This window comes from Phoenix dactylifera, chromosome 17, assembly GCF_009389715.1.
Source record: "Phoenix dactylifera cultivar Barhee BC4 chromosome 17, palm_55x_up_171113_PBpolish2nd_filt_p, whole genome shotgun sequence".
NCBI lineage: Eukaryota > Viridiplantae > Streptophyta > Magnoliopsida > Arecales > Arecaceae > Phoenix > Phoenix dactylifera.
The window spans coordinates 7,471,026-7,494,271 of NC_052408.1; the positions used below are offsets into that span (position 1 = coordinate 7,471,026).

Below are 23,246 nucleotides of genomic sequence, written 5' to 3' on the forward strand. Positions count from 1 at the left end.
CCAGCTTGACCCTGGCGAAGCTGAGCTTCTGTTGTTGGTCAATGAAGCCATCCAGGGTCGACGGCCGGTTGCCCAACCGCCGTAATATCCAAGATCGAGTCCCTCTCCCAATACTCCAGAGGGAGGCACGAGAGGCAAGGCCAGAATGAAGTTCTGGCTCAGAATGAAGTTCGTCACCCATTCCTCTATGGCCACCAACTAGGGACCACTGGCTAACGCCGTATTCCGATTTTCTTCATTCTTGAAACAGAAAGTGTGGTGATCCTCCTCCATTAGGAAGCATTCCACATCATAATCCAACTTTTCCTTGAATTGCAACTCCCGGGCTACCCTCTTCGCCAGAACTCTCCAGCTGAGGCTTCGAACAATAATCGCCGTCGAGCTCCACGCTCTTCTGGACGTTTCCACCTATTCCGATGGCATCTTACGAACCTCCATGAAGTGTCATTGGAGGTTGCATGGAGGTTCTCGAGCTCATCCTTCAATACCTTGTAGCTAGTCCACGCCAGCTGCCGGAGGAGGGGCCTGAACCACCAACAATTACGAGGGATTTGTCTCAACTCTCCTCGAAAGCGGCCAATCCTTGCTACCTATCGACCCCTTGGCCGACCTTGGTCGTCGTTCCTCGTTGCCAGAGGCCTTCTTCACCGCTCTCGCGCTTCAATCACCCATCGCCTTAACCAACTGTTCGAGAAAAAGCCCCAGACACTGGACGAGGATTAAAGAAATATCGCAATCCGGTCGCACAAGGTGCTCTCTAAGATCATCTTTTTCACTGGACTAAGCTCATTGAAAGATATCCATATATCCAAGAAGGCGAGCAATGCACGCTGAATAGCATTCTTTGTGGCTAACCATTCAAACTCCATCTTCTATCTAAGAGCTGGCCCGGTCAGTTCTAATTCAGTTTCGTGATGTTTTATCTATTTACTCCTTATGGATATTTGCTCCCGTTTTGGTGGCAGAGATGGTAAACAATGAACAAAAAAATAAAGTGCTACTACTAAAAGGACTAATCCATCTTAAGAAAAACACATATGAAGTCTCAAGTGTGCAATGACTTCGTCCCAAGTAGAACCCACAACCACGTTATGCGATTTTGCCCCACCAAAACTTGTCCTTCACATGGCTCACCAGCCAACAACTCGAAACATCCTCAGCCAATCCACATGGTTCTGAGCTCAGAAGAAATCTACCCCAGAAACCGACACTAAGGAATAAAATTAAGACGTGTGATCCACATACCTGTCTGCAATGATGGGTGGTGTCCATCAACTTCTGTCACTAATTCGGTGCTGCCTACAAACAGCATATCTGATCTGTTAAGAATCACTCTTGTACTGACATATTTGAGTATTCCCAATGTCGACCATTGCCACTGGAACCAACAGGATGAGAATTGCTAACGTTTGAGGTAGGAATAAAGAAATAATATATCACCAATCATTGATAGTTATTTAATGAAGTCATGATATGATCCCCCTCATCACAACAAGTGACAACAATTCAGCCCTACAAAGAAATGATATATCATCAATCATAGCTATTTATTTAATGAAGTCATGATCTGATCCCCCTCATCACAGTAAGCAACAATAATTCCAATCAACCACTGCAGCAAAAAAAACAACAAAAAAAAAAAGGTCAATCCGAACTTCATCTGCTGCCTCACGAGACTGCTGCTATCCTCTCCAAACATGGCATGTTTCCATATGCAGTTGTAATTTGATTCCAACTGAATTACAACTTAAAAAAAGAAGTCTTGAAGCACTTGTTTTGTAATCCAAAAGGCACAATTTTCCATCCTGAATGCCGTAAAAAACCTTAACAAAGCACTTGTGAAAAAAAAAAAGGTCTCGTTTTAGAACATGATGCAGCAACACTAAGGACATGAGGGGAAAAACAGAGGTTACAACTTCACAACCTTGACTGCTTTACTCTCCCAATAGGAAAGCACCTCTACTGGCATGGGAGCTATGATTAAACATTGGGAGGTGGCCATATCTTGGCAAAAAGCTCCTCCAGGCGCCTTGTTTGATTTACATAACCTTCCAGCCCAGCAGCCAGAAGCTCTTCAGCAGCAGGCCCCATTGCAGATGCAAAGCTCATCTGGTCCCACTCTATAAGCTGCATCATCGCAATACATGTGTGAGCAGTTCAGTAACTTGGTCACAGCCAATAGGGAAAGACTGGAGAAAGGCCTCTGTATGGATGAACTGGTGACTTTCAGTAACTTTACATGCCCCCATGTGGTGTGCGTCGGTTCCTGATTTGTCTACAATATACTTCCAAACAAGCATATAGACAAATTATGAAATTATGTCTATGTCAGCATTTAGCTCTACTCCTGCCCAGCCACCAGTCTCCATGATTGTCTGGGAGTTGCACTTTTCTTTCTGACCTTGACCTTAGCCTATGTCTGTGGGAACTGATCACTCTGATTTTCTAGGGACGTATTCCCTTTGTTTTTCTCCTACAAGGATTGTCTAGAGAGGGGGTCATTGATATGCGTAGAATTAAAGAAGGATATAGTCATAAATTTTGAGGGTATCACCACCAAAAAAGAAGAACAAGAAAAATGGTTCCACAATTTGTAAACCTCAGCATAACCTTAAAAACATTAAAATCAAAATGTTAATGTGTCTCTGCACCTTCCCGGTGCTAGTTTGGGAAAAAGCTTACCCACAGCACATGAAACTATAAAGGTTGACTATTTGCAACAAGAAATGCATGCAATTATAGAAAAAGTATAAAAGGTTGCATTTGCTTATATTATGAGGCCAGGGTGCAAAGCACAAAAAAAGAAATCGAAAGAAAAAGAAAAAAAAGATTCCTAAAATCTGTAGATAGTATCTATTGATTGAATGTTTTTCAGAAGGTCTCCCACTACCAAGAAAACTAATGCCATTTTTCTAAGTGGAATCTGATTTAAACCACACCACTAATAAATAACCAGATCGTAAGTCTACTTACAAGTAAATAGATCCTAAATCTCAGACACAGTCCTTGAAAAGTTACCTCCTCTTCAGTGAAGTTATACATCTTGGCAGATCCCGGAGATAACCTCCTGACGTAAGAGTACTTCTCCTCAGGATAGGTCACCGACTCTTTTAGATACTGCAATATCTTCAATGGAGCAATTATGTAATCAATCCTACCAAAAAGAAAGTGAACAAGAAATCAAATTTTGCACTAATAATGCAAGTTATGTAACCCACACTTGAGAAATGTCAGAAGTCCGATTATCATACCCAAGGAGGCTAAAGATATCCTGTTTGTTGCGCACTGCTGCTGCCATCAGCTTCGACCTATGTCCATATTTGTGAATGTAATTATATGTTTTCTTCACCTGCATTTGTGTATAAAGACACATTAAAAATCTAATTCATTGGAGCATTCAGCAAATAACTTCAGTTCTAGTTCTTCATATTAATAAAAATATTAGAAGTTCTAACATCTAAGGGGCTCCTTACAGAATTTAAATCAGCATAAAAGAAAAAAAGATATTGTTATCAATATTCATTTTACTAACATCTAATAGTATCAAACAGAAGCCTGCGTTTAGAATATTATATATAAGCAAGGCTACACAGAAATGAGAACATCATTACACAGGGCGTTACATGAAATTAGCCTCTATAGTTCTGTGTGTTTCCTCTGTGAAACCTAATTTTTAAGCATGTGCAATCAGTATTTCAAATCAATCGAAACTCACAAGTTATTTGCAAATCCTTTCTTATCAGAATCTTTTCTTATTTACTTGACAGATCCTTACAGATAAGTCACACGGTATATCTGTATATGCGACTAGTTTGAGAAGTTTTTTTTTTTTTTGTTGAATATCACCCTTCTTTGAAAGCACCCATTATTGCAATAAAGAAAAAATATCCATTTTATATATATATATATATATATATATATATATATATATATATATGTAGACATATATTTCAATCTTTCTTGTGAATGGCCAAATTATGAATCTTTGTTTCTATGGAACTAATCCTGAATTCTTAGTTTCAGTCTGTCTTCATTGCAAATGTACACATCATGGGAGCATTTAAACCATGCATGACCATTAATAGTAACATCATGAGAAAAAAAACAATTGAGAAAATGTAACATCTTATGATGATAATTTGCATAATATGTTGAGACTCTATGCTGTCCGCATGGTTAACTTTATGGATCATAAGTCCCCATCTGATGAAGCCTTAATCCAAAAACAGTCAGTTTCTTCAAACTGTCTCAATATCATAAACTACTTGTGGTCACAACATTCAGAATGTACTTTGATGTAGTGCTCCATCATGCAATGGATGCTGGAAAAACTGGCGTGGACCTTTTTTCGCTGACATTATCATGGTGGGACTTGAACTTCCTAAAGGAGATGGTGTCAGGTTTGGGGGTAAGAGAGACCTTTAAAGATGGTGCTCCAATTGAGTTAGAAGGCAGGAGTCCCATGCCTTTAAGCCTATATCACTGTTTGATTAATACGAATGCATACTCCACTATTGGCTGCATAATGGTTACCCATTTCGTAACCATACCTGCTTATTTTGTAACCCTTCTCAATAACATACCTACTTATTTTCTCTCATTATCAAAGTCATTCTCAAAGCTTGATCAAAGTCCTTCAGTTACTGCTCTACTAGTGGCCTCTATATCTTCCTTGGAGACACTAATTTTGTAATGAGAAAATTGTAAAGCCACCTATTACAAACAAATATGCAGTCTTCATAACTATGAAGTTGTGATATATTCCTTAGGACTCAAGAGTTAAACTTCATACACCAATACCTTATGGTTTTTTAAAAAAAATATTTTTTTATATGTAGCAGGCAATGTTACTTTTTCCACTTTTCCCTTATGTAAAGAATTTATCGTGTTCTAGGATACCCAGTGATGGTAGCCCCTTTTGCATGACGTTTTGGTATGCAACCCACCAAATATTTGAAATGAGTGCCCGAAAAACTAGCATGGACATTTTTTCGCTGACATTATCATGGTGGCACTTGAACTTCCTAAAAGAGATGGTTTTAGGTTTGGGGGTAAGAGAGACCTTTAAAGATGGTGCTCCAATTGAGTTAGATGGCAGGAGTCCCATGCCTTTAAGCCTATATCACTGTTTGATTTGTGCGAATGAATACTCCACTATTGGCTGCATAATGGTTACTCATTTTAGACCCAAGTATAGCCCGGCCCGGCATCCATCTCAGTGCTGAGACTCGGCACATGCTACAGGGCTTGGCATTGTGGACTAAACATATGCATAAATGTATACATTACGTATACTGTATACATATGGTATATATGTGTTTTTATGCACCTCTAGATACATAATTAGTTTATGCATTAGCCATTATCAACTAAATGTATGGTATGGTGATGTATCTACATTGCACCCCACTAATTGATAATTGCATTTACTCCATGTTCTTTTTGCACAAATTATACAAAGAAATTGTTGTGAAGCAGCAAATCACCAACATAACTGATATTTATGTTTCATGAGTTACCAGTTAATAATCAAGTAAGAATTTTGAAAAAACAAGGTTTCAACAGCCAAATTGAAACAAATATTTCTAACAATTTGGTATAAAAACAAGGCGTATCCTATGAAGATTTTCATGCTCTCTCAGAAATGCATCTTAAGTTGGTTTGACTTCAACCAGGTATAACATCCATGCACATCTAGGCCAACTAAATACTCATGAAGTAGAAGTGAAAAAATTAAAAAGAAAAGAAAAATGAAACTAACCAAGGCCAATCCAGGATCTTCTCCATTTTTGCAAGCAGCTTCTATATCATGATCACCAGAATGAGTACGAGACCAATCCTGTAATGCATTTTTGTCATGGCTGTTTATATAAAGAAATTTGAAACAATGCAGTAGCTATTCAACAGTAAGAGTTACCCTGATGCGCCCAACAAAAATCTGGATAACAGATGCACCAGCCTGAGCTGCAGCCGCTGCCTGAGAAAAGCTGTACAAGAGTGATCAAGATCAGAAAGGTCTGAAGGGTAATATAATTCTGTCATTCATGATAACGGCAATAGCAGGAGAAAATGACTAACACTATTCCCAAATTCAGTAAATTATAATACATTTCAAAAGGTCTTACAAGGATGACTAGAAGTGCTAAGATATTAGTTTGTTGGTTTCCATTCAAAAAGTAGTGCTGCCAATGGGCCAGACTGGCCCTAGACCCAGCCAAGAAAAGCTGGGCCTGAGCTCCAGTTTTCGGCCTGCGGGGCAGACCTGTGCCTGGAAATAGAATCCTGAATCATTTACAAGCCAGACCCAGGCTGGGAATTCAGGGAAGAACGGGGCCTATTTGGAGCCTGACCTGGACTGAAAATATAACCCGAGCAGGATCAGGGTTGGGCCTGGTCCAGGCCAGGCTGGGCTAGGGATCATCCCTGAGGGGCTTGCTGGAGGCATAGATCCGACCCAGCCTGACCTGAACCATTGATACCCATACTGAAAAATAATGAAGGAACTAAGACAAACAAGAAAACTACAGATGTCCAAATATCCACTACAATGTTCCATAAGCAGGAAATGATGTACATATGTATGTTTTTATGCATGTAGTATGTATAACTACTTATATATATGCCAAAGTGTTAAGCAGACAGCGACATCCACTAAAGTGATCGAGATATAACCTTGAGATAACATCAGTACGTATTCAGTAATATAGAAATATAGATATAACACAACAAATACCTATAAACAAATGTTAAGTGAGTTTGTATTCCTTCAGATTCTAGCAACCTTGAGGCTTCTATACCCTGAAACAAGTTGCGATCAGATACAGAAAAGATGAAACTAGACATCAAGCAATTTCTTGCAGTTTTGAACTTTGAATATGATGAGTAATGGAATGAACTATATGGCTTACTTGCCAAGTTGAAGGAATTTTAAAGAGTAAGCGCTGTGAAGAGACTTCCACTTCATTGTATAGCTTCAACAGCTCATGCACCTGAAATGTTTATAAAGCAACAAGTAAACGCGTAACATTTGTACTACAGGGCATATATTTTAGCAGGTTATTTAGATGATAAGGTATACAAGAACATATTTCTGTGAACAGTAATACGTGAACAGTAATATGGAGAAACTGAGCTGCATGATCAATTTATCAGCTATAGGAAAAGTCATCCTCTGGAAAGGCAGAGGAGTTTTCATTTGCAGATCCAAATAAAGACAGTCTACTACTGCTATCCTCCACTACGGAGTTAGTTGATAGATTGAACCATCATCATCCCCGAAAGCATTCCATTCCGTCCTAACTTTAGAGTCGGTGCTAGCTTCTTCCCTTGAGTTGTCTGCTTTGTCAGTCTTTTTGTATTCGTGTGATAAAAGGCATGACATACATTGAACCATCTAAATTTCATTGAAATGTGAATAGCAACAGTACTGTTTTACCCTCAAAACAAAAAAGGAAAAAAGCATTTTATCTTGCGCATAACAATCTTGGAAACAAGTTGACTGAATTAAAACTATTCCACCTCTATACGGACTTAAATAGAACTCTAGCAAATAATTCATAATTTAAGAAGGACTTTCTAATTTCAAAGAAAGGAAGGTACCACAGATTTGGTTAGAAATTAATTTAGAATTAAAATCAAAATTTTAAAGCATGATAAATTATATGGCCACATGACAAGTTACAGCAAAAGAAAGGAAAGAAAATCCAACTTTCAGATAATTACTAAAAGTAAACAATAAAAAAAGTACCTAATCTATCCTTAGACTCGCTAAGGATCCTTAAACCTCATGTACTCATCATAAGACCCTTAAAGTTACAAATTTGGAGACTCAAGTACATGAAATATTTCTACGATTTGATTTCACAAGTGTCTTGAGACCTACCAATAGCGCTTACATAATTAAATAGAAAGTTCATTTAATTAATATCAAGAGCAGGTCAAATATGTCACATATATATTATCTTTTCCCAATCAACATAAATAATTGGCATGCAAAGCTTGAAAAGGATATGAAGAGAATGTCAAGCAACGCAACATGTGCCGGTAGTTATGAAGGTATAATCAGAGGAAAGAGAAATAAAATAAAACCAATGCTATCCAATAATAAATGGTAGAGTAGTTATGAGGAAATATAACTAAACTTTAGGATAAATTAATGCAGGAGTGAGATTGGAACTTGAAAATTGCATAAACATGCTGGTCAAGATGTCAGTTCGATTTGATTTTAAGTGATACACACAAAGAAATTTGAAGGAATCTTAGAAGCCAAATAGAATCATGGGAAGAGATACTTACTCAAAGAATGGCAAAAGATAAATGGTATCAGAAGGCCATAAAAATTGTAAAATGCTAAGGATGTAAGGAGCAGTAAAGTCAGCACATGGCTTACAATGTGATTTATGATAGATATATTCAGGGTCCAAAAGAAGGTGAGAACCATCTCCTTATGTTAGCTATGATGAGGGAGAGAAACTAGAGATGAAATTGAGCTAGGTGCATTAAACTGAGAACAATATGGATTTGGTGCAAAATGGTCAATTTAAGGAAAGATAAACAAATTATTCTCACAAGTTACTAAATAAGGAATATACTACTGAAATGTATTTAGAATAATGACAACTAAGATATCTATATACTGCCATTCAACCAAGATAGTTGAAGTTAAAAAAAAAAAGCTTTCAGAAAAGAATGCCAGAAGGTAAGGCCAAGTACTACGAAATTGAAATAATTTGTAGCAAGATGGCTGAGTTTTCTGTAAGGTTGTGATCATGCTGTGGACCAAAATCTGTATCTTTTTACAATTTTCATCAATGAATTTATTACAGAAATTTAAGCAGATGATATGCTATACTGTAGGTATATGAAATGTCATTTTATTATGAACTTAGAAATAAAGATTGCTTAAATTGGTCTTAGACCATTCACAAACTATGGTCATGCTCCCTCTCTCACTCTAGTTTACTATGCCACTTAAAACTATGAGTAACATTTTGTTAAAGTTTCCTACTATCAAATCTTGTTTCTTATCCACTCTAGTTCCCCTTTTTGGCAACATTTACTCTAAACAACTCCTCTCTAGGCAATGATAAAATGTACTCCTATTTTCAAGAAAAAATCTTTAACTTTGTCTCTCACATGAAAAAGCAACAAAGTTGATGCATTCAGTCAACTTTTCTCTCATCTTACCATGAAACAACGCTATCTGTCAATGGAGTAACACATGCATGTGCATGTGCCTGACACTAGTAAGTACTAATTTGATGCACACGCACCATAAACATACATATGCACAGATGAGTTTCTTAATCTAGTTATATTTATTTTTTTGCATGATTTATTGTCTCTAAGAAGCCCTGGATGTTATTTGGAGAAGTTAACCTTGAAGTCATGTTAGGATCATGAACCAGGAATGAAGCTCTTATACCAAGAAAACAGGAAAAGGAACCTAAAAATAAGGAATAGAAAACAAGGGCAGAAAATAAAAGAGAAAATAGGAGGAGACATCTGATTACTTCAAGGGGATGAAAGCTCCAAAAGCCTCAGGCTATTCTAAATTGTTTAGCTGAACTCATGGACTGTAGGGCACTAAATATTAGTATGCTTACAACTACTTGTCATCTGATTTGAGCTGTGGATAAGAGAAAATAATCCCTTGTCTCTTCAACTATAAACCATTATTAAGCATATCATACAATAGATATCAGCCATTTTTACTGAACCCTTAATAAAAATAAATGACAAAGAACTAATAATATTAACCCAATGCTTGTCAATGCTGTGATGAGTATACATGGCATGATGAGTATAAATATCAAAATATAACAAACTATGAATAACTGTTATAAACTATTGGGGCAATGCATGTTAGTTTATGATAATAATTTTTATCTTTTCTGAATATTCTCCATCGTCACATATCTTTTCAAATTTCCACTATTTACCTTTTACGCTCTTGTTCTTCCTATTATTCCTCCTCTTCTAGTCTTTTTCTTTTATACTTCATTCATTCTTACTCCTTGTCTTCTCTTTTTCTTTTTCTTTTTTTCTTTTTCTCTCCTGCAATCAACTAGTCAACAAAGGTGTTGCCTAGGCAGTTGAGGTTTTCCACTGCATAAGGACTTCCAGACAAGGTGACAATCTTTCCTTATGCATGATTATCCAAAGACTTACAAATATTTAAAAATGACACATACATGATTTAAATGAATAAATTTTAATTATACTTTCCATTAATGATCCTCACTACATCACAAACAAGTTACATCAATGAAATGCTCATGCTGATTACATAATCCTCTTTGTTTGAGAAAAAGAAAAATAAAGATTAGAATAAAACATAAAGATTAGCTTTCTTTTCTCCAAATCATCCACCCTACAACTTTCTAATCTAGTTTAAAAAAACAGATAAAGTGGCGAACTAAAGGAATTAATCATACTTTTTGAATGATACTTTTTGTGTCATAAGCCAAACGAGCATCCACTTCAGTCGACACCCGCCCGGGGACTAATTTTTCCAAATCAGCTCCAACATGCACTAAAGCCTGCCAATCAATAGAGTTATATATCCCCTCATTATAAATGATCCACAAAAACAGCAACATTGTGAAACTTTATGACAACATAAGACAAAAACACAAGCACAAACCTTGTTAAAGAAGCACGACATACGTTCGTTAGGATTCTTCTTTTCATAACATTCACTATCCGCCAGTGCAGTCTCTATAGCACTCTACAACCAAAATCCTTCCCTATCAGCCTTCTTATCAAAATAGTTTCCAACAAACTGCAACAACTTTAAAAAGCTCACCTTGAACTTGGTGTCGGGAAGGCTGCAAAGACCCAAGAGGAACGAAGAGCTGACAGTAGCGGCCGTTGGCGGAAACCTACATTGCATGCAAAATAAGAAGGAAAATAAGAACTTTCCAACAACCACCTTAGGAAAACAAACTCGACAAAAAAAAACACAAATTATAGGAGCAGGGCATGCCTTTCGAAATCATCGAAAACAACGGTGTCCGGAACGAGCTCGCTGAAGCTCGACACGGCATCGAGCTCGGTGCTCAGATCTTGAAACCCAGAGATAATTGGAATCAGAAAACTAAGCTCGAAATCGAGGCAAGAAAGAGGACCTTACCAGAATCATGAGAGGCAGAGGCATTGCCGGCGGCGGCGTTGACTCTTGGAATCGATCGCTTAAGGTGCAAGACGAGAGCTGGGGGCGATAGGATGGAAGAATTCCATGTTCCCACCTGATTAAGAGTCAGAAGCAACCAGATCAAACCCATAAAATGGGGAAAAAGAGAAAGAAAGAATTCAACCGAGAGAGAGGGAGAGGGAGAGAGAGAGAGATAGAGAAAGAGGAGGAGGAGGAGGAGGAATTAGGGATTGGAAGAGGAGAGGGACCTTCGGAGAAGGGGGAACCAACAGAGAAGGCGAGAAGGGGAGAAGGGAGGCGGCCATGTCCGATCCCAGTCGGAGCTCAGCGGAGAGCTTGTTTCGGCGCGAACGAAGGGGGTTTTAAGGAGGGAGTAGAAGGGACACGAGAAAGTGAAATGACAATTTTTTCCTCTACAAATAGAGAATGTCATCGATATGTGCTGATTGACTTGATCGGAGTGTAGTCGGATTATGAGGTGAGGATAGGATGGGCATTGTAATAAATGAAGAGTGTATTATTGGGATTCGGATTCGGATATCGATGAAACCGAGGGAAGGAAGGATGGTGGGGGCCACTTGAAATTGTGAGGGTTTGGCGGTTGGGAGCGTCGTATCCGCCGGAACTGCAGGGGGCTTGAAACAGACATATATGTCGCTTACCATTATATATATATATATATATATATATATAATATTAAGATAAGTAATCAGATAGAATTACATAGAAAAAAACAAAGCAGAAATTTTAGATGGAGCTCTCCCAGAAAAGAGTTTTTATTTTATAATTTTCTGTTTTCAAAGATGAAGACAAAAAGAAAGCTGATGAAATCAAGATTAGAACCAGGTCTGTATTCTTTGCTAATATTCAATACTCCGTGACTTTAAAAAATATGCCTCATTTTCTGCCACATAAGCTTGACTCCGAACAAGATGGTGAGATGTTACAAGATATTAAGAACAAGCTTCAAATGGCAACAATGAGCGCATTTCCTGAAAAATTATCTAAAAATATGATTTTATAAGATAATTATCATGTAATTCACATTTATCAATGATTTGTAAAATCACCCAGCTTGAAACGGATTAAATGAGAGCATTTACTGAAAATTTCTCTAAAAGCATGATTCTGTAAGATAATTCTTATTTAATTCAGATTTATCCATGATTCGTAATATTCCTCCGTTTAAAAAGTTGGATATAGTCAGATCAAAAATTCATTAAATCAAACCTAATCTGTCTACTTAAATAGGTAAAAAATTTAAATATGAATCTGGCCTATTTACTAAATAGATAATCAGATCCATAAAATCTATTTATTAAATAGATCAAATTAATTTAAACGGGTTAAGTAAATTTAAACAAATTAAACAGACCGGATTAAACGAGAAATAAACTAGTTAAATATATTTTAAACAAGTTAAACAAATTTTAAATGGATTAAATAGATCGAATTATCATCCAACCTAATTACTAAACGGTTCAAAGGTTTAAAACTAAAGCTAACCTATTTAATAAACATGTTTAGATGGATTGGTTCGTTTATGATCCAAACCTATTTATGCCAATTTCGAACCTAAACCTAACCTAACCTATTTAACTAACAAACATATTTAGATGAATTGATCCGTTTATGACCCAAATCTATTCATGTCAAACCTTGCTTAAAATGGTCACTCCTATGCCAGATTGACAAGTGGGATTATAAATTGCCATCTCCTTGATTAAAATTGCCAAAGACACCACCTAGTGGCATAGTCCTTATTTCTCAAAAGGCCTTCTTTAGCAACCCATAGTGGAAAATATGGGCTACGAGTGACATTTGGTTCTCATTTTGTTCAGCGTATTCCAAACATTCTGCAGTTCTGTTCCCCTGAAAGGAAACAAGATTGCCTCTATAACTTTTAGCAACAAAAATGACCAAAAAGCAAGATCGAGAAGAGAAAAATTATACTTTCCAAGACTCCCACAGCCACTATTTACTTGCAAACTGGAACATTCAGCTGGGCAACCTGACCTTTGTTCTTGAATCCCTGATATTAGAATGTAGTCACAACTGTAATGAATTCAACTACGAAAAATATATCACCACCATTACAAGTTTCTACAAACAGTCTGCATTCAGTTGATGAACAAATATTAAACTACACTACAAATTCATCATGCATTTGAATTGTTAGATGATAGCGCACCATCATCTGATACAACTGGAGGGTGGTTATAGAAACCTTCTGTAACAACTTCTCTTTGCATGCTCATCTGACAGAAGGCTCTCTTCCTCGATGATGATTTAGACATTATTTCCTTGACCTTCTGCCCACCCTCTTTGTTTTCTTTCACCTTCCGTGGCTGCTGCGCATCACTGGTTGGAGGTGGAAGCAGAGGTGGTGGTGGCACATCACGGCCACTCAGCTGCCAGTAAACTCTCTCTACCGTCTCACTGATCTCCTTCCCCAAGCCACTGTCATCAAGAATCAGCTCCCAAACGGCTTTCGCAGCCTTCTCAAGCACTGGCATTCTGCAAATTTGCATAATTACATATAAATTAACAATTCTTTTATCAAGTACAAACATATGAAGGCATGAAGAATTTTTTAATGAAGATTTTTTTAAAAAAAAGAAACTAGAAAGACAAATATAACCTCAACATTGCGCAACTTCCTTTTAAAAGAAAACATATCAAAGAAAAACATTTTTTTTTTCATAACATACAGATACTAATTGTTCTCACTACTTTTGGTCTCCTGAACAAAAACCCAGCAGACACATCCTTTTTAACTACAATTTAAATACTTCCAAGTCAACAGAAAGATACAAAACTATCCTTATTTAGATAACCAGCTAGTGGATACAGATGGAAATGATTTCTATAAAATGGAATTAATAGGTTCCCAAAACACATGTTCTTGTCCTCCATTTTGAGAGCAAAAGGTTGCAAGACATATACTTTGATCAAATACATTTCTTCAATAAAAGAAAAATGAAAAAAGAAGATAATTGCCCTTTTTCTTTGAATTTTTAATGCTGGGTATATAATTTAAGGAAATGGAATTTTCTGATCCAATGAGAAATGGTAGTACTCACTCAAGTTCTTGCCGAAGTGCATCAAACAATTCCCGCTTTGTCTTTTTCTCTGCACCAGGGATATTAAGAACCCTACTTTGCTCCACCATTGCGATTGTATTATTCTTCAATTCTTCCTGCATCGAAATGCCAAACAGATTTACGAAAATTACATCCATGTGGCTGTTGATCTATTAATTTTTTTTAGCTATTGTACTAGTTCCTATGGAATTATCAAGAAGAAATGCAATAAGATTTTTCAAACTGAACTGAAGCAATATGCTGAATATTCAACTGTTGGAGCAAAAACAGCATAGCTAATGCTGTGTTCAGGCCTGTATGCCCAGTTCCAATTGTCAAAGTATCAAGAGAAATGGCTGAATGTCACCAAAAAAGGAAGAAGTACAAGGCTTCTTGGCAGTTTGATAGATGTTTTCTTAAAATTTACAAACCATGCTAAGATAGAAGTGACCTGCAAACATGGATCAGCCCAAGCCTCAAAACTAGCATCTAATACTGGCTTTTATGATTAGCTTAACATATAGCCAAACTAGGCTAGCTAGGGACTAGCTAGACTAAGACTGAATGGAAACCAACAGCAATCACCATCATGTAAAAAAATGTAGGCCTTTGCTTAGTTGCTTAAAAACCATATTTTCTCAATCTCTTTGTATAACATCTATCTTGGCTACCATCTAATTACAGCATGTCCAATTAGCAACGGAGGGAGCAAACCATGGTCATCTAGAAATGGAAGCCTTCTATCTTTACAAACTTGTCTTCAAGGAGGATTTAAACATGTGCTTTTCCACATTAGGTTAACCACTTGAGGAACTAGTGTCAGATGAGCTAAGATCTATTCCGAAACTTCAGCAAGGTGGAGTATGAGTGATCTTCAAGTTAAATAAAAATAGGCTGATTAAACAATAATGCGAGCATGTGAAAAGACGGGGGGATCAATGGGTTGGATCTTCACAAAAATTTTCAACAAAATATGTTGCATTTATTTCTTTCATGTTTAGAGGCTAGCCTAGATGCCTCTTGATCAAGTCATCCAATAGTAGAGATGCACATATTTCTGGGTTGGCCTAACATTTGAATCCCACATTGCACAGGGAGGGGTTCCTTTTTTTCTCTTTTGGTGGAGGGAGCGTTCAGGGGTTCATCTGCCTTATTGTGGTTCTATAAAGTCTATAATCATGGTCATAAGCGAATTTTTCTGTATGTGCCTTATTGTGGTTGATAAAATCTATGATCATGATTATACATGAAGACTTCCCTAATGTCCCCACTATCATCTCCTACATATCCAAAAAAGATTACATGCTTTCCAAGATATTTACTTTTCCGGTACAGCAATGACATGAACTAGTTTTACTAGTTAAAAGGTTAAATTCATGTACTCTCCCTTTAGGTGAACACCATGATAAAACCAATACATACCTCATAATAAGAAACTAAGGCTCCATCCATTGAAAAGAAAAATATATATTGATATGTCATTGCATTGAATATTGAATTTCAATAAGCAAAGTTGGGATTGACGGACTTACATTCGTTTTTAGCTGATTAATAATCTTCATTCTAAGAGCATCAAATGTGCCATCACTCATTAGTGATTCAAGTACGTCTTCGGGTGTCACCACATTAGAACCCATGACACCTATACAAAATATCTCACTTTACCTCAAGCCAACCGATAATGCTGTCTTAACCCTTCACCTGCAACAGCAATGTGCCAAGTTGATCACCAGAGAAGCACAATGAGCTATTTCTACAAAATAATGATAAATTAGACAAATGCTTATTCTAAAAATCAGAACACCACATAGAACGAATCCAACTCCAACACACTAAAGTATTTGAAAAGAAATAGGAACATGCTAACAAGGGAAAATGTCTCGTATTCAATAAAATTAAGGAGCAAGTTTCAAAACTGAAAATATACTAATAAAATCTTGAATTGGTTATGAAATATGCCATACATTTTATTAAAAATTGCTTTTTATTGATAAAGTGCAATACAATTAAGAAAAGATATCCTCTAGCCCAAAAAATCAAGCACAATTGTTAAATATTAAACAATCTGCAGAATATTGTCACTAGGGTCACAGGTAAGGGTATAAGCAAACAGAGCCAAGCCTAGCTCAAGCTCAGCTAATTTTGTAATTGATCGAAGCTAGAGCTAGCTTATCTAATTTTGAACTAAACTGGAGCTGCTCACAAACAGCTCATTTAAGAGATCTAGTGAGAACATGAGCTCATATACATATAAATACAAATAATATATATGTATATGTAGATGTACATCTAAGTATATATTTTTGAGCTAACTTTCACAATTACATGTCCACATTATAGTTGAAATACATAGTTCTGTATATGCATTACATTAGACTTTAACAATTATATTATTAAAACAAATTTTATATAAAATAATATATAATATATTAATGATTTATTTCAATTTTCAGCTTAGCTAAGACGAGCAAACCAACAACCAGAAATTTGATTTGGGGCCCATGTTATAATATAACTTCATCATTTTTGTCTCTTATTAGTATAATATTAATAATATAAAATTAATTAATAGAAAAATAATTGCATTGATTTGCATTAGATTAAATAATCTTTAATTATGAATTTCATATTTTTGATAGACAATTATAAATTTTGTAGTGGTTCAAAATATTTTTTTTATTCTAAAGTTAGTTTTAAATATTTTTATTTATTTAAGAAAATAATATAATTGTTTTCTGATGATAAATTAAAAATTCAAAGGGGGGCATTATTTGGGGATATTGTCTTCTCCAAAATATTTTTTGGTATATTCTAAAATGTTCAGCTAAACCAAGAATCTGGTTGTGCAAAATTAAAAAATTAAAATTCTAATAACTTATGGTTGAAAAACAAACCAAATGAATAGGCTTTTTGGTATTAAAAGAATAGTTTGAATTGGGAATAAGTGATGATGGAATCATTTCAACACTTTATTGGGTGCTATTGTGGGTACTTGATTTCCTTAGCGCTAGAGCTTAATAAGAGAAGATGCAAGAGGAGTACGGGTGATTTGGCAATATTTCTTGGATGTTGTTGGTTGCACACACAGAAAATTGGCCAATCGTCTAGCTTAAGAGAGACATTCACCATGCTGCCATGGAAAGATTAGGGGAGGAGGAATGCAATTTATTTATTAGTTTCATGGTGTTGGGGTCTCTCCCATCAATATCCAAAATATTGATGAATATTAGGATTGGAAAAAAAAATGCCTCATAAACCAATTATGGATGTTGACATCTCATATAAAATTTATAAAACCTGGTCATTCTACTAAATCATAAAATTCATATGTTATGCAAATAAATTTCATATGTATGATTTGTAACGAATCTAGGTCAATGATCATCGAAGATGTTATAGAAAGATAACCATGCTTTAGTAAGGTATGTTCATACAAACATCAAAAAGTCTAGATGCAAGTCCGAATGAAACTTCAAATCATATATAGTTCTTTTTTATTCTCCCTTTCCAATATAGCACTTGGTATGTTATCTTGAGCTTGGGCGGCCATATGACATGATTGGCTTTGTGTCACATTTACTTGAATCTGCTCTTGCAATGTAAATCAACATATGCAAAACTACAACCAACAACACTTGTCCAATATAGAATGTGGGTAGTTATATCCTCTAAACATATCCACAATATAAGAAACTAGCTATTCTAAGACCGAAAGAATGTGCAGATGTCTACATAAAACAATAGCTGCATTCTTACGTCAAATTTCAAATCAAATAATCATAAACATTCCCATAATTCCAAATGTACATGTAAATTTACATACACAGAAAGTTATAAAATATCAAATATACTACAAGTTGACTAGCTCAAACAACATGTATTTTGTAATACTTATATTCAGATTCAACTTTTTAAAGCATTTTATTCAAGTCGTGAGCAAGTAAATCACAGGCAATATCTCAATCAAATCCAGTTGAAAAATATACATTAGAGAAATATTTTACTATTTCAGTCCTAAATATCAATTACACAAATTACTACAGAAAAATCATATTTTCATGACCATCTTAACAAACAAAAATAATAAACAGAGAAAAGGATATCGTGGGTTGGAAGTTACCATCACGATTCACGTTCGTGCCCTGAATTCTTTATACTTTCAAATGTAAAACTTATGCTCTTTTTTAAATTAGTATAAGTTCTTCTCTTGATCTAAGGGTGCTAAATGTGCTCAGATCATTCACAAGAATTATAAAACAAGAAAAAATACACATTCACAAACAAACTAAATTAGTAAGTACATAAAAGAAATAATTAAACATTTCAACAAAATTTACATGGGATGGAAGCCAAGCTTTCTAGATAGTAGGAAAGATAAGCAATAAATAAATGGTAACAACTACTACATAATTACCCTTAAGGAAAGATTGAAAGAAGAGGAAGGGAAAGAGAAGAATGGGAGGGGACAAAGAGGAAGGAGTCTGGTTGATTCAGATTTTCCTTTCTTTTTCTTCAAAGGGAGGGAATGGAGGAGAAGGGAAGAAGAGGAGGAGGATTGGATCTTGGCTTATATCAGTTGAGAGACAAGATAAGCCAAATCTGGCCATGGCTAGACGAAGAGGAAGAGATTTAGGATCAGCAATGGGTCAGAGCGTAGATCTATACTAGACTTAGCCGGGTTGTCCAAATAGTAGGAAATGAGTAATTAACAAATAGTAAAGATACAATAATAATTGCTGAAGGAAGAAAGAAGGGGAAGGAAAAGAAAAAAATGGGAAGAGAACAAGAGGTAGGAATATGGCTGAATAGGATTTTTCTTTCCCTTTTCTTAGAGGGAGGGAATGGAAGATGTGATATGTGGCCTGTATTGGTTGAGAAACCAGATACATCCTAGAATTGACCATATTTGGTTGAGTAAAAAGAAAGGAGTGAAAAGGAGGGAGAGAAGAAGAGGAGTAGAACTAGGAAGTGGATAAGGCCCAGATTTGAACTTGATCTCCCCATAACTGGAGGGGAAGAAGGAAACGAGGGGGAGGAGGAGGAGGAGAGAAGGAGAAAAAGGAAAAGGATGAGAAGAAAGCATACCTTGATGCTGTGGATAGCCGGAGAGACAGACAGAGTAGAAATTTTCCCCTTCATATAAACTCAAAGAAACCTCACCATCACTATGAAGAACTTCTTAGGAGTGGAGTTGGCAAAGAGAAACAAATAGGAGTGGTAAAGAAGAGATGGGGCATTGAACAAACTAATAAAGAATGAGTCGTGGTCGCACTAGAAAACAAAAACCGTTCACGAGTTTCTTTTCAGAAAAGCGAATGCACTTTTGGTCAGTTTTTATTTTTTCTCAAAAATTGGGATTGTATTTTAAAAACAGAAACAAAATGTCTTACCAAACATTTTTATTGCCTTCATTTTCTAGTTTTAGTTTTGAAAAAGCCAAAAGAATAAAAATAGAAAGGATACCAAACAGGTGCCCAACGAGCACATTGAATTTGTGACAAATTTCCAAGCCAAAAATGAGCTGCTTAAAAAGACGAGGACTTCATTTGTTTACATTTGTTCGACAGTCCTAATTGCAAGGTAAACTAGGTTTTCAACCAAAAGAAAAAGACTAGGGATTGACTTAAAGGCAATGTTGATGGGTTAAGGAGAGTTCTGGTGGACAAGGGTGAAAGGAACCCTCATAATTCAATACTAGAGGAAAAAGAAGGAGTATTTTAAGCAAGAACAGTCTAATTTTTGCAATCAAATTTCACTATTTTTACATTAAAATTTAAAGAAAATAGTGAAGAAGCGATAACGAGACAAGAAAGAGAAGAAACCTTCCTTCAGAAGGATTAGAGATGATAAATGTCATGATAGAGAGGAAGAAAATTATTGGGATCCAAATGGGGCCGAGAATCGTTTGGGAATTGTATAAAACAAAAAATAAGCCCATTCTAGGAGTTTGAAACGTTTGCTATAGTTGAACTGACCCAAAGTGCATCGACTTTGATGTGAAAAGCTGCAAATAGATTGCTAAAAAAAAATGCAAGTACTAGATAAAAACTTACAAAAGTTTTGATTAGAATTGTAGACTTTTTTTGAGTTAAGAGTTGTAGCTCAAACCTTATTTATCTGCCAGGTTTAATTCAGGTTCAAATCCACCATCATTCAATTGTAACCCCTGTAATAATTTCTTCAACTTATTCCTAGTATTCCATAGTCATGTAAGATGCTTCGAGCTTCTTTCATGATTAAAAGCAGGTCTACACAGTCAAAATGGAATGACATGGAAGGCCTGAAAGATAATATGAGGGCTTTTCAGGGTTGAGACCTCCCAATTGTCGCATAGGTCTAGGTTTGTCTTTTTTCGGGGGTGGTGGAGGTGGGGAAGTGCGTTGGAGGGGAAGGAAAGATTCTCTAGGACCTCTGATTCACTTGCATCATTTATTCGCTCTAATTTTATCTCCTATGCAAGCTGAAGTTGCAGTTTGGAGAGGCAAAAGAAACAAAAGATGTTCTTGAGTAAAAGCAAAGGGGCCTGTCAGATCAAAAGAGAACTTCTCATTGAGAGAAGAATTTCTGAAAATTGAATCTTTTAAAGTACTTTTGGAGAATTATCATAAGGCCTCCTTTTTGTTTTGCCATTGGAGCTATGGTTTTATTCTCTAGTGTGGGTAGTTTTAGTTCATAACATCTAACAATTGTCTTCACATAGTTTTGCGTTGGATGGTCAGCTTAATTCCTTTTTATCCATCAGTATCTCCCTGTAGATTCGAATTACTAGTGTTTCTTATCACCTTTTTTTCCAACTTGAATGGAACATCAACAATGCCTCTCATTTAAGCCCTCATTTATGTCATGCCATTTGCTTCGTCTACTTCTGGGTTGCCTTACAACTTAAGATTCTCCACTCAGTTTTTTTCAATCAAAAAGCTTTTTTTCCCAACTAAATCCCGAAATAATGAGGAAAAAAGTTTTCTTCTACGAACCAAAAAAGTTTCGAATACATTCACAAAAATTTGTTCTTTAGAACTATTTGGAACTTCCTTAGTAAATGAATCCCAAATTTGGACTTCATGAGCACAACTACAAACTGTAAAAAGTGGGATTCATCGGATGTGATGTCTTTTTGCCAGAAAAGAAATCAAACAAACCCAAAAAGATAGTTTTTTTTTCCAACAATACCTGAGGAGCTCCACCAGAAAACCCAAAAAAAAAGAAATGCAAGAATAGATCAAGAGGAGAAGAACTAACCAGATGAGTCCTGCTATTATCTTCTCCAGGATGGCGTCAGAGGTGCGACGAGAAAGGAGAGAAGCCTCCGATGAGATCGATTCCTCACCACCCGTCCCCTCTTCTATTCCCTTCTTTTCCGCCAAGAGCTCTTCCTCGTCCTCCACTTCCCCCTATGTAATCCAACCGGCGACGAGTTCGGATCGGAGGCCAGACCAGATGACGGCGCCACCGGTGGTGGCGGGGGCGCCGGTCGGACGGAGAACGACAGCCCGGCGGACGGAGAAGGGAAGAAAGGAGACACCATTGATGATAGAAAGAGAGCATGGTCTGGGATTTATTTTTTTTTCCAGCGTTTCGTTTCAGTTGGTCAAGGAAATAACGGAAGACACGTAGAATCCTATAGAGAACAAATTAGTGGCAGTAATACGTTGTAACAGGCAAGTAATGTGATTATAGAATTTGGAAAAGGAAAAGAATTGTTATGAAGATTGGGACTTGGAAAAATTCCAAGTATAAATAAAGAATGAATACAACTAGAGATAAGATGGAGAGCCGTATATCCTAGAAGGCCACCATATCATTCAATTATCAGAGGTAAATGCGAATGTGCACCGCACTCTATTTGACAGCCATCCATCTCTACGATCGAATAAGATAACCGTACCATCTTACCATCGAATAACATGACAGTCATTCAGAACTTTTTATCATTTTTTACGATGCAAAATATGCAGCGTAGAGAATCCTAGCAAAGCTTCATCACTTCAATTGTCATGGAAACACTTTTTACTTCACAAGTTTGGTTGTTACTTTTGTTTATCCCATTTTCAAAATTGAAAAAACTGTCCTTCAAAAATTGAAAAACTGAAGACAGAAATGATAATAAAAAATAACAAACAATGCAGTAAAGTTTCTATGGACAGTTTTTAATTTGGATCAGCAAATAGACTATTTATTTTTCTGATCAAGATGGACACAAGTTATGATTTTGGGTAATAGTACGCACACATCAGTTAAATTATCAACTAAAATAAGGCTATCGGGATGCTTGCTCACCCTGTTCATGAGAAACCTCCTACCTGTGCTTGGCCAGATCACAACAGAAGGGGAAAAGAAGAGGAAAGAAATAAGTTATTGATAACTTTTTAATGATAACAAAATCCACATGAGGCAATTCCAATATCTGAAGAACCCAAGGTTGGAGTTTACAGGCTCCTATTGTCCCCTACTTGAGTACTTGGTCATCCATTATCCTCTCTTCAAAGTTCAAACCTTCCCACCTGGAGACAAAACAGATAAACTGATTGCCATCCAAATGAGCAGCAAAACTTTCGTAGCCTGGCAAACTCGAATATCAAGTCAGTCATTAAATTATGCTCTCCCTTCGCATTAGCAAGTGGTGAAATTATGTTCTCCCCCTCACAGAATTACCAAGATCCATCTCTGGTAGCTCTGCACAACAGCCATCAAACATCAAGACTTCAGTTCTACTAAAGAGCTGATACACTGAATTCAACTTGTTCGCAACCTTATCAAATCCGCCAGAACTAAGTGTACCATGCAGTTTTTGCCCTGCCAAAATCCCTAGTTTTGCAGCCTAATGGTCGAAGGATTGCTAGATGGCAAGTCTTCAAATTCACAATGTAAATATTATATGATCTGTCATAAAGGAAATCTTCTTAAAAAATATGCAGGAGGTGCCAGCCCAGGTGGCTAAGAAATCAATTCATCTGGCTTCAGTTCATGCTGAAGAAGAAAATCACCAGCTACCATTGACATCCACATCC

At 36.4% G+C, this 23,246-nt stretch overlaps 2 protein-coding genes across 3 annotated transcripts; both read right to left on the minus strand.

Annotated features, from left to right (window-relative positions):
* Positions 1–1,528: 1,528 nt before the first annotated feature.
* LOC103698171 (transaldolase-like) lies at positions 1,529–11,749 on the minus strand. The gene is made up of 13 exons (XM_039114826.1): positions 11,404–11,749; positions 11,135–11,249; positions 10,988–11,066; positions 10,808–10,883; positions 10,646–10,729; positions 10,437–10,541; positions 6,909–6,989; positions 6,734–6,798; positions 5,918–5,987; positions 5,762–5,839; positions 3,252–3,349; positions 3,019–3,154; positions 1,529–2,127 (listed from the first exon to the last, which is right to left on the minus strand). The coding sequence occupies exons 1-13, from the start codon at positions 11,458–11,460 to the stop codon at positions 1,981–1,983; spliced, it is 1,191 nt and encodes a 396-aa protein (XP_038970754.1). The 5' UTR covers positions 11,461–11,749; the 3' UTR covers positions 1,529–1,980.
* A 1,403-nt stretch (positions 11,750–13,152) lies between these two features.
* On the minus strand, positions 13,153–23,157 carry LOC120104194. 2 transcript variants are annotated; one of them, XM_039114828.1, is made up of 4 exons: positions 21,478–23,157; positions 15,771–15,939; positions 14,239–14,354; positions 13,153–13,672 (listed from the first exon to the last, which is right to left on the minus strand). In XM_039114828.1, exons 2-4 carry the CDS (start codon positions 15,873–15,875, stop codon positions 13,315–13,317), a joined length of 579 nt encoding a protein of 192 aa, XP_038970756.1. In that variant the 5' UTR covers positions 15,876–15,939; positions 21,478–23,157; the 3' UTR covers positions 13,153–13,314. The 2 variants fall into 2 exon arrangements, with proteins under 2 accessions (XP_038970756.1, XP_038970757.1); XM_039114829.1 differs by lacking the exon at positions 21,478–23,157 and adding an exon at positions 19,324–19,738.
* Positions 23,158–23,246: the final 89 nt, after the last annotated feature.

Bases quoted from the DNA above. Each gene is read 5' to 3' on its own strand.
- LOC103698171 (XM_039114826.1), bottom strand. From the start codon at position 11,460: ATGGCCGCCTCCCTTCTCCCCTTCTCGCCTTCTCTGTTGGTTCCCCCT. The intron at 10,542-10,645 runs GTTTGTGCTTGT...ATTGATTGGCAG, and splicing joins TGTCGTGCTTCTTTAACAAG to GCTTTAGTGCATGTTGGAGC. The intron at 6,990-10,436 runs GTATGATTAATT...TAAACATTTCAG, and splicing joins CAAAAAGTATCATTCAAAAA to GTGCATGAGCTGTTGAAGCT.
- LOC120104194 (XM_039114828.1), bottom strand. From the start codon at position 15,875: ATGGGTTCTAATGTGGTGACACCCGAAGACGTACTTGAATCACTAATG. The intron at 14,355-15,770 runs GTAAGTCCGTCA...ATTTCGATGCAG, and splicing joins TTAATCAGCTAAAAACGAAT to GAAGAATTGAAGAATAATAC. The intron at 13,673-14,238 runs GTGAGTACTACC...GCAAATTTGCAG, and splicing joins GCACTTCGGCAAGAACTTGA to AATGCCAGTGCTTGAGAAGG.